Consider the following 15,473-nt stretch of genomic DNA (forward strand, 5'->3'; position numbering starts at 1 on the left):
ACCGGCGCAACAGATGTTGTTGAAGAGATCAGTGTTAAATGTACCTTGTGATATTCCGCTCTTCTCCCAATGTCCTTCTCCTGGCCTCAGGTAAGAGAACACTGGGTAACTTTTCACTGAGGAAGAGTGAAGATGTCTGTTCAGATATAATAACGCACACACATCTTTTAATAAAAAAATGCACTCTCTCTTACCATAGGGCGTTGGAGGAGAGATAGGAAATGCTGGTGTGGACGGGACTATGTCACAGCTGTCCGTTACTGGAGTCGGTCCTTCATAGTTCACACTGTCCATCCTGGAGAGACACTGTAACACAGACACCGACGACAGCCACACAGAGACAGATAGACACACCAGACAGACAGATAGACACACCAGACAGACAGATAGAGACACACCAGACAGACAGATAGACACACCAGACGGACAGAGAGGCAGACAGACAGGCGGACAGAGAGGCAGACAGAGAGGCAGACAGAGAGGCAGACAGAGAGGCAGACAGAGAGGCAGACAGAGAGGCAGACAGAGAGGCAGACAGACAGACAGGCAGACAGACTGACATCAGTCTTGTGATCAGTGTGTGTGGCTACTCTCTGTGTTGTAATGTAAACAGTCAGGCCATTCATGCTGCGTGCCATGAGAATGGGTGTGAGAGCAGGCCTATGGCCCAAATGGCACCCTATTCTCTATATAGTGCACTACTTTACCAGAGCCTGCTTAGCGCTCTGGCCCAAATAGTGCATTATGTATGGAATTGAGTGCCATTTGGGATGCAGGCAAGGAATCTCAGCTTTTTAGACAAACAGCCTGACCACAGAACCACAGTTCTGCTTCACTCAAACTAACACATTAACTACTGTACTATAAAGTGAATTGAATGTAAATTAATCAAACTTAACCAGGTGTTTTTAAGGTAGATTAATCATGAACAAAGCCAGGTGTTTTTAAGGTAGATTAACCATGAACAAAGCCAGGTGATTTTAAGGTAGAATAACCATGAACATAGCCAGGTGTTTTTAAGGTAGAATAACCATGAACAAAGCCAGTGTTTTTAAGGTAGATAACCAGAACAAAGCCAGGTGTTTTTTAAGGTAGATTAACCATGAACATAGCCAGGTGTTTTTAAGGTAGAATCCCATGAACAAAGCCAGGTGTTTTTAAGGTAGAATAACCATGAACAAAGCCAGGTGTTTTTAAGGTAGAATAACCATGACAAAGCCAGGTGTTTTTAAGGTAGAATAACCATGAACATAGCCAGGTGTTTTTAAGGTAGAATAACCATGAACAAAGCCAGGTGTTTTTAAGGTAGAATAACCATGAACAAAGCCAGGTGTTTTTAGGTAGAATAACCATGAACATAGCCAGGTGTTTTAAGGTAGAATAACCATGAACAAAGCCAGGTGTTTTTAAGGTAGTTAACCATGAACAAGCCAGGTGTTTTTAAGGTAGAATAACCATGAACATAGCCAGGTGTTTTTTAGGTAGATTAACCATGAACATAAGCCAGGTGTTTTAGGTAGATAACCAGAAAAAGCCAGGTGTTTTTAAGGTAGATTAACCATGAACATAGCCAGGTGTTTTTAAGGTAGAATAACCATGAACAAAGCCAGGTGTTTTTAAGGTAGAATAACCATGAACAAAGCCAGGTGTTTTTTAGGTAGAATAACCATGAACATAGCAGGTGTTTTTAAGTTAGATTAACCATGAACATAGCCAGGTGTTTTTAAGGTAGAATAACCAGAACAAAGCCAGGTGTTTTTAAAGTAGATTAACCATGAACATAGCCGGTGTTTTTAAGGTAGATAATACCATGAACAAAGCCAGGTGTTTTTAAGGTAGAATAACCATGAACAAAGCCAGGTGTTTTTAAGGTAGAATAACCATGAACAAAGCCAGGTGTTTTAAGGTAGAATAACCATGAACATAGCCAGGTGTTTTTAAGGTATAACCATGAACAAAGCCAGGTGTTTTTAAGTTAGATTAACCATGAACATAGACAGGTGTTTTTTAAGGTAGAATAACCATGACAAAGCCAGGTGTTTTTAAGGTAGAATAACCATGAACTAGCCAGGTGTTTTTAAGGTAGAATAACCATGAACAAAGCCAGGTGTTTTTAAGGTAGAATAACCATGAACAAAGCCGTGTTTTGTGTAAGCTAGGTGTTTTTAGGTAGAATAACCATGAACATAGCCAGGTGTTTTTAAGGTAGAATAACCATGAACAAAGCCAGGTTTTTTTAGGTAGATTAACCATGAACAAAGCCAGGTGTTTTTAAGGTAGAATAACCATGAACATAGCCAGGTGTTTTTAAGGTGAATAACCATGAACATAGCCAGGTTTTTTAAGGTAGAATAACCATGAACATAGCCAGGTGTTTTAAGGTAGAATAACCATGAACATAACCAGGTGTTTTTAAGGTAGAATAACCATGAACATAACAAGGTGTTTACTAACCGCATGATCATGATCAGGGAAAAAACTCCTAGCGTAATGACTACTACATGACCACTGAGTATGTATGTGGTATAACAGTTGTTGAGTAACCAGTAGGGGCAGGTAGAGGGTGGTGTGTGTACCTGGGTGGGCTGTAGGTTGGGGTGCTGCTGTGTGTGTGTGTGTGTGTGTGTGTGTGTGTGTGTGTGTGTGTGTGTGTGTGTGTGTGTGTGTGTGTGTGTGTGTGTGTGTGTGTGTGTGTGTGTGTGTGTGTGTGTGTGTGTGTGTGTGTGTGTGTGTTTTTGTTTTCGGTTCTGTGCGGTGGGTGTGTGTGTGTGTGCATGCGCCTGTGTGTGTGTTTGTGTTCATATGTGTGTGTGTGGACCTGGGAGGGAGGTAGGTTGGTCCTGTAGATCGGAGCATTCTGGAATGTCTGGGCTCCGCCCCAACCAGGACTGTAGAATCCTGGGTAATCTGTGACATCACTGGCCTGTCTGTGCTTCCAGCCTGAAGATAGAGAGAGACAGGCAGAGAAATATAAAACGAGCGGGTGAGAAATTCAGAGAAAGACAGAGAGACAGAGGGAGAGAGAGGAGAAACAGACAGAGAGAGTGTGAATTGACCATCCACACATATTAGAGAGCTGAGAGAAGCTGAAGCGATAGGAGACAACCTACAGTTCTCCTTCAACTCAGAGCCTCCAACTGACCTTTATATCAAATCATATTGTATTGGTCACATACACGTGTTTAGCAGATGTTATTGAGTAGCGAAATGCTTGTGTTTCTGGCTCCAACAGTGCAATAATATCTAATAAGTAATATCTAACAATTTCACAACAATACACACAATACACATAAATCTAAGTAAAGGAATGGAATTGAGAATATATAAGTACATGGACAAGCAATGTTAGAGCGACATAGACTAATATATAGTAGAATAGAATAGAATACACTATGTACATAAGAGATACATAAGAGTATTGCAAAATATGTAAACATTATTCAACTGACCAACTTACCATTTAAGAAAGTGGCCAGTGATTTCAAGTCAATGTATATAGGGRTGCAGCCTCTTTTTTATTTATTTTAATTTTACCTTTATTTAACTAGACAAGTCAGTTAAGAACAAATTCTTATTTTCAATGACGGCCTAGGAACAGTGGGTTAACTGCCTTGTTCAGGGGCAGAATGACAGATTTTTACCTTGTCAGCTCGAGGATTCGATCTTGCAACCTTTCGGTTACTAGTCCAACGCTCTAACCACCAGGCTACCTGCCGCCCCTCTAATGTGCTYTTGATGGCTATTTAACAGTCTGATGGCTTTGAAATAGAAGCTGTTTTTCAGTCTCTCGGCCCCAGCTTTGATGCACCTGTACTGACCTCGCTTTCTGAATGGGCTGTTGTGCCTTCTTCACCTCACTGTCTGTGTGGGTGGACCATTTCAGTTTGTCAGTGATGTGTACGCCGAGGAACTTGAAGCTTTCCACCTTCTCCACTGAGATCCCGTCGATGTGGATAGGGGGGTGCTCCCTCCACTGTTTCCTGAAGTCTTCAATCACCTCCTTTGTTTTGTTGACATTGAGTGAGAGGTTATTTTCCTGGCACCACACTCCCAGAGCCCTCAACTCTTCCCTGTAGGCTGTATCGTCATTGTTGGTAATACAGCCTACTACTGTTGTGCAGTTTTGGGTGAACAGTGAGTACAGGAGGGGGCTGAGCACACACCCTTGTGGGGCCCCAGTGTTGAGGATCAGCGAAGTGGAGGTGTTGTTTCCTACATTCACCACCTGGGGGCGGCCCGTCAGGAAGTCCAGGACCCAGTTGCACAGGGCGGGGTTCAGACCCAGGGCCTTGAGCTTAATGATGAGCTTGGTGTTGAATGCTGAGCTATGGTCAATGAACAGCATTCTTACATAGGTATTCTTCTTGTCCTAGTGGGATAGGGCAGAGTGCAGTGCGATGGCGATTGCATCGTCTGTGGAWCTTTTGGGGCGGTAAGCAAATTGATGTGGGTCTAGGATGTCAGGTAAGGTAGAGGTGATATGATCCTTGACTAGTCCTTCAAAGCACTTCATGATGACAGAAGTGAGTGCTACGGGGTGATAGTCATTTAGTTCAGTTACCTTTGCATTCTTGGGTACAGGGACAATGGTGGCCATCCTGAAGCACGTGGGGACAGCAGATTGGGATTAGGAGAGATTGAATATGTCAATAAACACACCAGCCAGCTGGTCTGCGCATGCTCTGAGGATGCGGCTAGGGATGCCGTCTGGGCTGGCAGCCATGCAAGGGTTAACACGCGTAAATGTCTTACTCATGTCGGCTACGAAGAAGGAGAGCCCACAGTCCTTGGTAGCAGTCCACGTCGGTGGCACTGTGTTATCCTCAAAGTGGGCGAAGAAGGTGTTTAGCTTTTCCAGAAGCAAGATGTCGGTGTCCTTGACGTGGCTGGTTTTCCGTTTGTAGTCTGTGATTGTCTGTAGACCCTGCCACTAACGTCTCGTGTTTGAGCCATTGAATTGCGACTCCACTTTGTCTCTATACTGATGTTTTGCCTGTTTGATTTCCTTATGGAGGGAATAACTACACTGTTTGTATTCTGACATATTCCCAGTCACCTTGCCATGGTTAAATACGGTGGTTCGCACTTTCAGTTTTGCACGAATGCTGCCATCTATCTACAGTTTCTGGTTAGGGTAGGTCATAATAGTCAAAGTGGGTACAACATCTCCTATACACTTCCTGATAAACTCAGTCACTGTATCAGTATATTCGTCATTGTTATTCTTGGAGGCTAACCGGAACATATCCCATTTCGCGTTATCAAAACAATCTTGAAGCGTGGATTCCGATCAGTTAGACCAGCGTTGAATAGTCCTTAGCACTGTTTGAGTTCTGCCTATAGGAAGGGAGAAGCAGAATGGAGTCGTGATCAGATTTGCCAAAGGGAGGGCGGGGGAGGGCCTTATAGGCATCCTGGAAGTTGGAGTAGCAGTGGTCAAGTGTTTTAGCAGCGCGAGTACTGCAGTCAATATGTTGATTGAACTTTGGTAGTGTTTTCCTCAAATGTGCTTTATTAAAATCCCCAGCTACAATAAATGCGGCCTCAGGATATGTGGTTTCCAGTTTGCCAGTGAAGCGATACAGGCTCTCACTTCTCAGCCAGATCGCCAGGCTCCCCTGCCTCCGCCAGCTCGTCAGGCTCTCATGCCTCAGCCGGATTGCCAGGCTCCCCTGCCTCAGCCGGATCATCGGGCTTTCATGCCTTCGGCGGATCGCCAGGCTCCCCTGCTGCCACCGGCTCGTCAGGCTCTCATGCCTCAGCCGGTCTGTCAGATTCCCGCACCACAGCTGGCGACAGGTTCCCGCACATCAGCAGGGGTGACCGGTCCGATCCTGATCTCCGGGATCGTCCCTTTGGTTGGCGTCCTGCGTCTGGAGCCGCACGTCAGGGAGGGGGTACTGTCATGTGTTCTCCCTCTCCGACCTCTAGGTCACCAGGCTGCTTGATATGGCGCACACCTGTCACCATTGTTACGCACACCTGCGCGTTATCAGACTCACCTGGACTCCATCACTTCCCTGATTACCTTCCCTATATATGTCCCTCCCTTTGGTTCCTTTCCCAGGCGTTATTGTGTCTGTTCCAGTGTCATGTCTGTGCATTGTTTGTGTTTCTTGTTTTGTATTTAGTTGCCTTTATTTCTTAAAACACTCACTCCCTGAACTTGCTTCCCGACTCTCAGCGCACTCGGTACAAGGACTTGAGTTCCTGTATGTTATCACAATCACATCATAAGTAGTTAATCATGAAACATACACCCCCGCCCTTCTTCTTCCCGGAGAGATATTTATTCCTGTCTGCACGATGAACTGAGAACTCAACTGGCTGTAAGGACTCAGACAGTATATCCCGAAAGAGCCATGTTTCCGTGAAACAGAGTATGTTAGAATCCCTGATGTCTCTCTGGAAGGAAATCCTTTCCCTCAGCTCATCAACTTTATTATCCAGACTGAACATTAGCGAGTAATATACTCTGAAGAGGTGGGTGGTGTGCGCGCCTCCTGAGTCGGACTAGAAGTCCACTTCGAGTACCTCTTCTCTGCCGGCGATGTTTTGGGTCAGCCTCTGGAATCAGTTCAATTGCCCTGGGGGGTACGAACAAAGTATCCGATTTGGGAAAGTCGTATACCTGGTCGTAATACTGGTGAGTTACCGCCGCTCTGATATCCAAAAGTTCTTCCCGGCTGTATGTAATAACACAAAAAAATGTTCTGTCCTAATAATGTATAAAAGAACACATAAAAAAAACAAAATACTGCAAAATTGCCTAGGYTKTAGAAGCTCGGCTGCCCTCTCTATCGGCGCCATTTTTCAAGATTTCAAGACTAACTAAACCAAAGACATCACAACTGTCCAACACCCAGTTTTACCAGAACAACAATACTGTGTGTGGTGAACCCAGTAACAGTGTTATGTAATTATTATCAAACCTCAACCATCCTCAGAAGACGTAATATCTGTTCCCTTTAGAAAACACCACACAAATCAATCTCCTCAGTCACACCACTTCCACCACCAAGAACAATAACTGACCGCACTGTAGAAAAAACAACTTGAGGAGAATGGGGAGAGAGTGGGTGTGACAGAAGAGAGAGGGTGAGATAGAGAGAGAAGAATATGAGCAGCACAKGGGCTACATTACAACAACAGGAGTGGAGTTAAGCATGTAGATCAGAGCAACTTGATCAGTTGGACCCAGTCCCAGACAGATGGAATAGGAACATATGGAAATGTTTTGGAATCTAGCATAAAGAGAGTGTGTGTTGGTACCTACCATAGAGAGTAATCACACATTCCCAAATCCATTTCAGATGTTTTGGAAACCCTGCGCTCCAGGGAAGACCTGCTCCGATTACAGAATGACGGTAATTCCAGACACCCTTCCYAACACCCCACTGAGGGCCTTGCAGTAATTCACAGTGATTCATATCGCCATGGCAGCCAGATTCATATCACAATGACAGCAAGCTTTGAAGTGATGCAGAYGAAGGGAGACCCCATTGAGTAGCAACGCGCATGTCACACCCATACAGTACATACAGTACATACAGTACAATACATACAGTACAGTACATATGGCACATACAGTACAGTACATACAGCACATACAGTATAATATACAGTATATCGTACATAAGCACATAACAGCACAGTACATACAATATATACAGTACATACGTACAGTCACTACAGCACATACAGTACAGTTCATAAGCACATGCATTACAGTACATACAGCACATGCAGCAGTACATACAGTACATACAGTACAGTACATGCAGTACATACAGTACATACAGTACAGTACATACAGCACATACATGTACATACAGTACAGCTACATACAGCACATACAGTACAGTAACATACAGTAACATACATTACAGTAAAAAACAGTACATTACAACATACATTACAGTACATACAGTACAGTACATACAGTACATACATTACAGTACATACAGTACATACATTACAGTACATACAGTACAGTTACATACAGTACATACAGTATATGCAGTTACAGTACATTACAGTACAGTACAGTACATAAGTACAATAAAGGCGAGGAACAGGGCTGCACCACCAAACACTCTGCTAGTCTACTGCTCTGTTAGTCTACCTGCTCTGCTACTCTACCTGCTCTGTCTAGTCTACTGCTCTGTCTACTCTACCTGCTCTGTCTACTCTACCTGCTCTGTCTACTCTACCTGCTCTGTCTACCTACCTGCTCTGTCTACTCTAACCCTGCTCTGTCTACTCTACCTGCTCTGTCTACCTACTTCTTGTCTACTCTACCTGCTCGGCTACTCTACTGCTCGTCTACTCTTTCTCGCTACCTACCTGCTCTGTCTAATCTCCTGCTCTGTCTACTCTACCTGCTCTGTCTAATCTACCTGCTCTGTCTACTCTACCTGCTCTGTCTACTCTACTTCTCTCTGTCTTACTCTACCTGCTCTGTCTACCACCTGCTCTGTCCACACTACCTGCTCTGTCCACACTCCTTCCTGCTCTGTCTACTCTACCTGCTCTGTCCACACTACTGCTCTGTTACTCTACCTGCTCTGGTCTCCTACCTTCTCTGTCTACCCTACCTGCTGCTGTCTAATCTACCTCTGCTACTGCTTACTACTTACTCACCTGCTCTGTCTAACTCTACCTGCTCTGTCTACTCTACTGCTCTGTCTAGCTTGCTTACCTGCTCTGTCTACTGCTACCTGCTCTGTCACACTACCTTCTCTGTTCCCTAACCTGCTCTGTCTAATCTATCCTGCTCTGTCTACTCTACTGCTCTTCTAACTACCTGCTCTGTCTACTCTACCTGCTCTGTTCACTCCTACTGCTCTGTCTACCCTAATCCTGCTCTGTCCACCTACCTGCTCTGTCCACACTACTGCTCTGTCTACTCTAATCCCTGTCTCTGTCTACTCTACCTGCTCTGTCTACTCTACCTGCTCGTGTCTACTCTACTGTCTCTGTCTACACTTACCTTCTCTGTCTACTCTACTACCTGCTCTGTCTACTCTACCTGCTCTCTGTCTACCCTACCTGCTCTGTCTACTCTACTGCCTGCTCTTAAGTCTCTCTCCTACTGCTCTGTCACTACCTTGCTCTGTTATCTACCTGCTCTGTCTACTCTACCTCTCTGTCTCTACCTCTACCGTGCCTGTCTTACTCTACCTTGCTCTGTCTACGCCTACTGCTCTGTCTACTCTACTGCTGTGTCTTACTCTACCGTGCCTCTGTCTACCCTACTCTTCTGTCTACTCTACCTGCTTCTGTCTACTTCGCTACCTCTGCTCGACTACTCTGCTTCTGTCCCTCTACCCTGCTCTGTCTACTCTACCTTCTCGTGTCTACTCTACCTGCTCTGTCTACTCTACCTGCTCTGTCTAACTCTACCTTCTCTGTCTACTCCTATTACTCTGTCTACTCTACCTGCTCTGTCTACTCTTTACCTGCTCTGTCTCTCTACTTCTCTGTCACTACCTCTCTACCTACCTCTGTTCTACTCTACCTGCTCTGTTCTACTCTACCTGCTCTGTCCACTTCTACCCTCTCGTCTACTTCTAACCTGCTCTGTCTACTCTAACCTGCCTCTGTCTACTCTACCTGCTCTGTCCTACTCTACCTGTCTCTCGTCTACTCTACTTCTCTGTTCTACTCTCCGCTCTGTCTCTCTACGCTCTGCTCCTCTACCTGCTCTGTCTACTCTACCTGCTATACCTGCCTTCTGTGTCTACTCCTACCTGACCGGCTACTGTCTAACCTGTCACCTCTTGTCTAACTCTCCGTTGTTCTTGCTACTTGTGACCTCTTGCCCCGTGTCTACTCTGCCCTCTGGTCTAACTCTACCTGCCTTGTCTACTCCTAACCCTGCTCTGTCTACTCTTACTGCTTCTTCTAGTCTACCTGACTTCTGCTACTTCTACTTCTCCTGCTCTCTCTCTACCTTCTGCTGTCTACTCTACCTTTCGTCTCTTATGTCCATACTGCTTGTCTTTCTCTCACTACTTCTCTGTCTACTCTACCTTCTGTTCTCTACTGCTCTTATCCTTTGTCTCTCGTCTATGTCTGTGCACCCTAACCTGCTCTGTCCTCTTTACCGCGCTCTGTCTACTCTACCCCGCTCTGTCTACTCTACCTGCTTGTCACACTCTCCTGTCCTACTTACCTCTCTGCTCTGCTACCTGCTACTGTCTCCACTCTATCCTACCTGCTCTGTCTACTCTACCTGCTTCATGTCGTATCTCTCTGCTCTCTATGCTCGCTCTACTCTACTGTCTAGCTCTGGTCTGCTCTCTAACTCTCGGCTCTGTCTACTCTACCTGCTCTGTCTACCCTAACTGCTTCTGTCTACTCTACCTTCTCTGTCTATCCCTAGCCTGCTCTGTCTACTCTACCTTCTCTGTTACTGCTAGCCTGCTTGGGTTACTCTACCTTCTCTGTCTCCTTACTCTCTGTCTACCCTACCTGCTGTTCTAATTACTGCTCTGTCTACTTAGCCTTGCTCTGTCTACTCTACCTGCCTTGGTCTACTCATACCTGCTCTACCTGCTTACTCTTCCTCTGTTCTACTCTATCCTTCTCTGTCTCCGCTACCTGCTCTGTTTACCCTACCTGCCTCTGTCTACCCTACCTGCTCTGTCCTACACTACTGCTCGTCACTCTTAAAACCTTCTCTGTCTACTCTACCTGCTCTGTCTACTCTACCTCCTGTTCTACTCTACCTTCTCTGTCTACTCTAACTGCTCTGTCTACTCTACCTTCTCTGTCTACTCCTACATGCTCTGTCCACACTACCCTTTGTCTCTGTCTACTCTCCCTGCTCTGGTCCTACTTTCTACCTGCTCTGTCTACTTACCTCTCTGTCCTACTCTACCTGCTTCTGTCTACCTACCTGCCCTGTTAACTCTCCTGCTCTGTCTACTCTCCTGCTCTGTGCTACTCTACCTGCTCTGGTCTACCCTACTGCTCGTCTATATCTACCTGCTCTGTCTACTCTCCTTTCTGTCTACCCTACTGCTCTGTCTACCCTAACTCTCTGTCTACTCTACCTGCTCTATCTCTCTACTGCCTTGTCTACTCTACCTGCTCTGTCTACCCTACCCTTCCTTTGTCTACTCTTACCCTGCCTCTGTCTACTCTACTGCTCTGTCTACTCTACTTCTTCTGTCTATCTATGCTCTTGTCTACTCTACCTTCTCTGTCTACTCTACCTTCTCTGTCTACCCTACCTGCTCTGGTCTACCCTAGCTGCTCTGTCTTAATTCTCCCTGCTCTTCGACTCTACTGCTCTGTTTACTCCTACTGCTCTGTCTACTCTACATTCTTCTGTCTACCCTACCTGCTCTGTCTACGCCTAACTGCTCTGTCCACACTACGTGCCTCTGTCTACTCTACCTTGCTTCTGTCTAATCTACCTTCTCTGTCCTACTGCTACGCTACTCTGTCTACTCTCCTGCTCTGTCCTTACTCTACCTTCTCTGTCTCTCTATACCTGCTCTGTTTACCCTACCTGCTCTGTTACTCTACCTTCTCTGTTCTACTCTACCTGCTCTGTCGTACTCTAACCTGCTCTGTCTACTCTACCTTCTCTTTCTACTCGTACCTCTTTTCTCTCTACCTGCTCTGTCTACTCTACCTGGCTCTGTACCTTCTCTGTCTACTCTACCTGCTCTATTCTACTCTACCTGCTCTGTCTACCCTACCTGCTCTATTACTTACCTGCAGTCCACTGTAACTGAAATTTCAACACGCTTGGCTCTAGATTTACCCTCTAAACATCACTTGGCATTGTTTTGCAAGATCAGACATAACTATCTCTAAGTGTTCAGATATGCGGAAGTTTGGCTTTCATTTCAGCGCAACTAATTGTAAACATTGTCAACTTATTCAATTATCTACTTTTTTTTATTTCCACCAAAATGTGTTACTCTTTCTTTTCTTGTGATGTAAGTGTTGCGATGGTGCTATAAATTCCAGACGAAGCTTTGTGATCTTAATAGAATTTCAACAGAAAGACGATATATGCCTCCCGGGTGGGCGTGTCTAAAGCACTGCATCGCATGCTAGCTGTGCACCAGAGACTCTGGGTTTGGGAGCCCAGGGGCTTGTCGCAGCCGGGCCGCGACCCGGGAGGGTCCACTGGGGCGACGCACAATTGGCCTACGCGTCGTCCGGGTTAGGGAGGGTTTGGCCGGTAGGAGATATCCTTTTCTCATCGCGCACTAGCGACTCCTGTGGCGGGCGCGTGGCACGTGTGCGCTTGACGTCAGGTTGCCTAGGTGTACGGTCTGTTTCCTCTGACACAGGTTGGTGCGGTCTTGGCTTCCGGGTTTGGATGCCGCTGCTGTGTTAAGAAGCAGTGAGGCTTGGTTGGGTTGGGTGTTTCGGAGGACGCATTTGGCCGCTCGACCTTCTTTCTCCGCGAGCCCGTACGGGAGTTTGTAGCGATAGAAACAAGCCAGTAACTACTGTATGGTACCACGAAATTGGGGAGAACAAAAAAAGAAAAAAAGGAAAAAAAAGACGATGTATTCCATTGGTAGCCTATTCAAGTCCATTACTGGTGTTTTTGTTGGGACAGGTCAATTACCACATTTCCGCATTAGTAATGTTCGGGGAAAAAACAACATGGCAATAAAAGTATAAAAGAGTCATAGAGTAAAATAAAGCCATCAATCCTGCAAGATTTTAAGTGACAATAGGATTTTTCAACCCCTTCAACACAGGAATTAGGTGTCTGAACAATACATCCTCAGGTGGGTGAGGCATGCTCGTTGCCTACTCAATGGGGTCTCCTTCTCTGCATCACTTCAAAGCTTGCTGTCATGGAATGAATCTGGCTGCCATGGCGATATGAATCACTGTGAATTACTGGCAAGGCCCTCAGTGGGGTGTTCGGAAGGGTGTCTGGAATTACCGTCATTCGTAATCGGAGCAGGTTCCTTCCTGGAGCGCAGGTTTCCAAAACATCTGAAATGGATTTGGGAATGTGTGATTACTCTCTATGGTAGGTACCAACACACACTCTCTTTATGCTAGATTCCAAAACATTTCCATATGTTCCTATTCCATCTGTCTGGGACTGGGTCCAACTGATCAAGTTGCTCTGATCTACATGCTTAACTCCACTCCTGTTGTTGTAATGTAGCCCGTGTGCGCTGCTCATATTCAACTCTGTTTTATTATTTTCTATTTCTTGGATGATTGGGCATATTGCTATTGTTGGGAAAGCATTTCACTGTACTGTTTTACGCCTTCTCTGGTTATCCATGTGCACATGCCAAATAAACTTGAAATAAACACCACAGGACAGAACTAGCAGGGGGGTAGCTAGGAAAGGTAGATCGGTAGTGGAATAAACACCTCACTGATCATACTGTATGAGCTGGAAGTCCAAGTAAATTTTAACCTTTACAGTATCAGTTGTTGTCACAATACCTTTGTCCTGCAACATTAAGTACAATACAGTAGAGCAATCATACAGTGCATACAGTAGTACATAGAGTACATACTGTAGAGTACATATATTTACGTAGCATACAGTAGAGGTACAATACAGTACAATACAGTAGTACTAGTACAGTACAATACAGTAAAATACATACAGTAGGGAGTATAGTATGGTAGCGGTACACGTAATAGTACAGTACATACAGTACATACAGTAATATACAGTACATACGTACATACATTACAGTTACATACAAGTACATATTAACAGTACATACAGTACGTGCATACAGTACATACAGTTCAGTTAATACAGTACAGTACTACAGTACATACAGTTCAGTACATTACAGTACAGTGGCATACCGTACAGTAATACAGACATATATTACAGTACATACAGTCACAATGTATAGCACGCACAGTACATACAGTAAAGTAACAGTTACATACATGTACATACGGTACATACAGGTACAAACAGTACAGTACGTAGAGCACCGTACCTACAGTAAGTATACAGGTACATACTAGTTACGTACATTACAGTAAAAATAAAGTTAGCACAGCACAGTACATACAGTAAAGTACAGTACATACAGTAAGTACAGTACATATCAGTACATATTTGTTGTCACAGTAGCATACAGTTACAGTACATACAGTACATAGAGCACTAGGCCATCATTACAGTGCAGTACAGTACTATCAGTACATATATTTACAGTGCATATACGTACAGTAATACCGTAAGTGCATACAGTACAGTACATACGAGTACATACATACAGTAAAGTAATACAGTTAATATAAGTACATACAGTACAATTACAGTATAGCACATTCAGTACATACATACAGTACATACAGGTACAGTCACTACAGTATCAGTACATACGTCATATTTCCGTATATACAAGAACAGTAAATACCTACAGTACAGTACATAGAGGCCAAACAATACACAGGTACGTAACATACGAATATAGTATATACAGTCACAGTAATACGTCAGCACATACGTTACAGTACATAGCAGTTAATACACGTACATACAGTACATGTCATCCAGTAATGCGTAACATAGGTAACAGTACAGTACATACTGTACAGTACTTTAGTACAGTAATACAGTACATCAGTACGTACAATACATTACAGTACCTACAGTACAGTACAATACATCAGTACTACAGTAACAGTTCCACCTGCAACAACTACAGCTAAGTTTGATTGGGTTCTGCTCATAGTAAGCATTACTCCTGGCTGTTGAAGACATTTTCTTCGCAGTTGCTTAAAAAATATGTTAAAGATGTTAAATGTCTTGTCATTTACTGTCCTGTTACTTATGAGGCACTGATTTTACACTTGTTTTATAAGAAGCATCTATTACGGCTTAAGCCAAACTTTTACACCACTCAGCAAAACACAGTGGACAATGCCGCTGGACCATGCCAGACTTTCCCTTGGCTTAGAGGGTATTTTTCACAGCGCAGGTTAGTGGTTACTATTTAAGGTGTATAAAGTGGTTCTGTGTTGAACTCTGCTATGAGAACATGCCAAACCTAGCTGTTTAACCTGCACGCACTATAAACTCTGAAACTGGGAACAACTTTAATTTTCCTTTAGCCTGGCATCCTGCAGTCATGTGGAGTGAGTGAGTGATGTGAGTGAGGTGAGTGACGTGCGTGAGTGGCGTGAGTGAGTGAGTGAGTGAGTGAGTGAGTGAGTGAGTGAGTGAGTGAGTGAGTGAGTGAGTGAGTGTAGTGAGTGGTTGAGTGAGTGAGTGATGAGTGGAGTGAGTGAGTGAGTGAGTGAGTGAGTTGAGCTGAGTGATTTGAGTGAGTGCGTGAGTGAAGTGAGTGAGTGAGTGAGTGAGTGAGTGCGCTGAGTGAGTGAGTGAGTGGGAGTGAGTGAGTGAGTGAGTGAGTGAGTGGAGTGAGTGGGAGTGAGAGACAGACAGACAGACAGAAACAGACAGACAGACAGACGAGACGACAGACAGACAGACA

The 15,473-nt window shown here is 44.7% G+C and overlaps 1 protein-coding gene and 2 long non-coding RNA genes across 3 annotated transcripts in view; 2 read left to right on the plus strand and 1 right to left on the minus strand.

Annotated features, from left to right (window-relative positions):
* Window positions 1-15,473, minus strand: part of LOC111975470 (tensin-3) — an 86,558-nt gene that overhangs the window by 9,971 nt on the left and 61,114 nt on the right. Inside the window, exon 12 of the mRNA XM_024147555.2 lies at window positions 2,800-2,940. Coding sequence (XP_024003323.2) covers window positions 2,800-2,940 — 141 coding nt within the window. The remainder of the gene's footprint in view (window positions 1-2,799; window positions 2,941-15,473) is intronic.
* Window positions 913-1,366, plus strand: LOC139028953 (uncharacterized). The gene is made up of 3 exons (XR_011481186.1): window positions 913-1,021; window positions 1,092-1,116; window positions 1,223-1,366. It is a non-coding gene; the product is annotated as an uncharacterized lncRNA (long non-coding RNA).
* Window positions 1,369-1,786, plus strand: LOC139028952 (uncharacterized). The gene is made up of 4 exons (XR_011481185.1): window positions 1,369-1,400; window positions 1,539-1,610; window positions 1,682-1,717; window positions 1,753-1,786. It is a non-coding gene; the product is annotated as an uncharacterized lncRNA (long non-coding RNA).

Source organism: Salvelinus sp. IW2-2015, linkage group LG16 (genome assembly GCF_002910315.2).
Source record: "Salvelinus sp. IW2-2015 linkage group LG16, ASM291031v2, whole genome shotgun sequence".
Classification (NCBI taxonomy): domain Eukaryota; kingdom Metazoa; phylum Chordata; class Actinopteri; order Salmoniformes; family Salmonidae; genus Salvelinus; species Salvelinus sp. IW2-2015.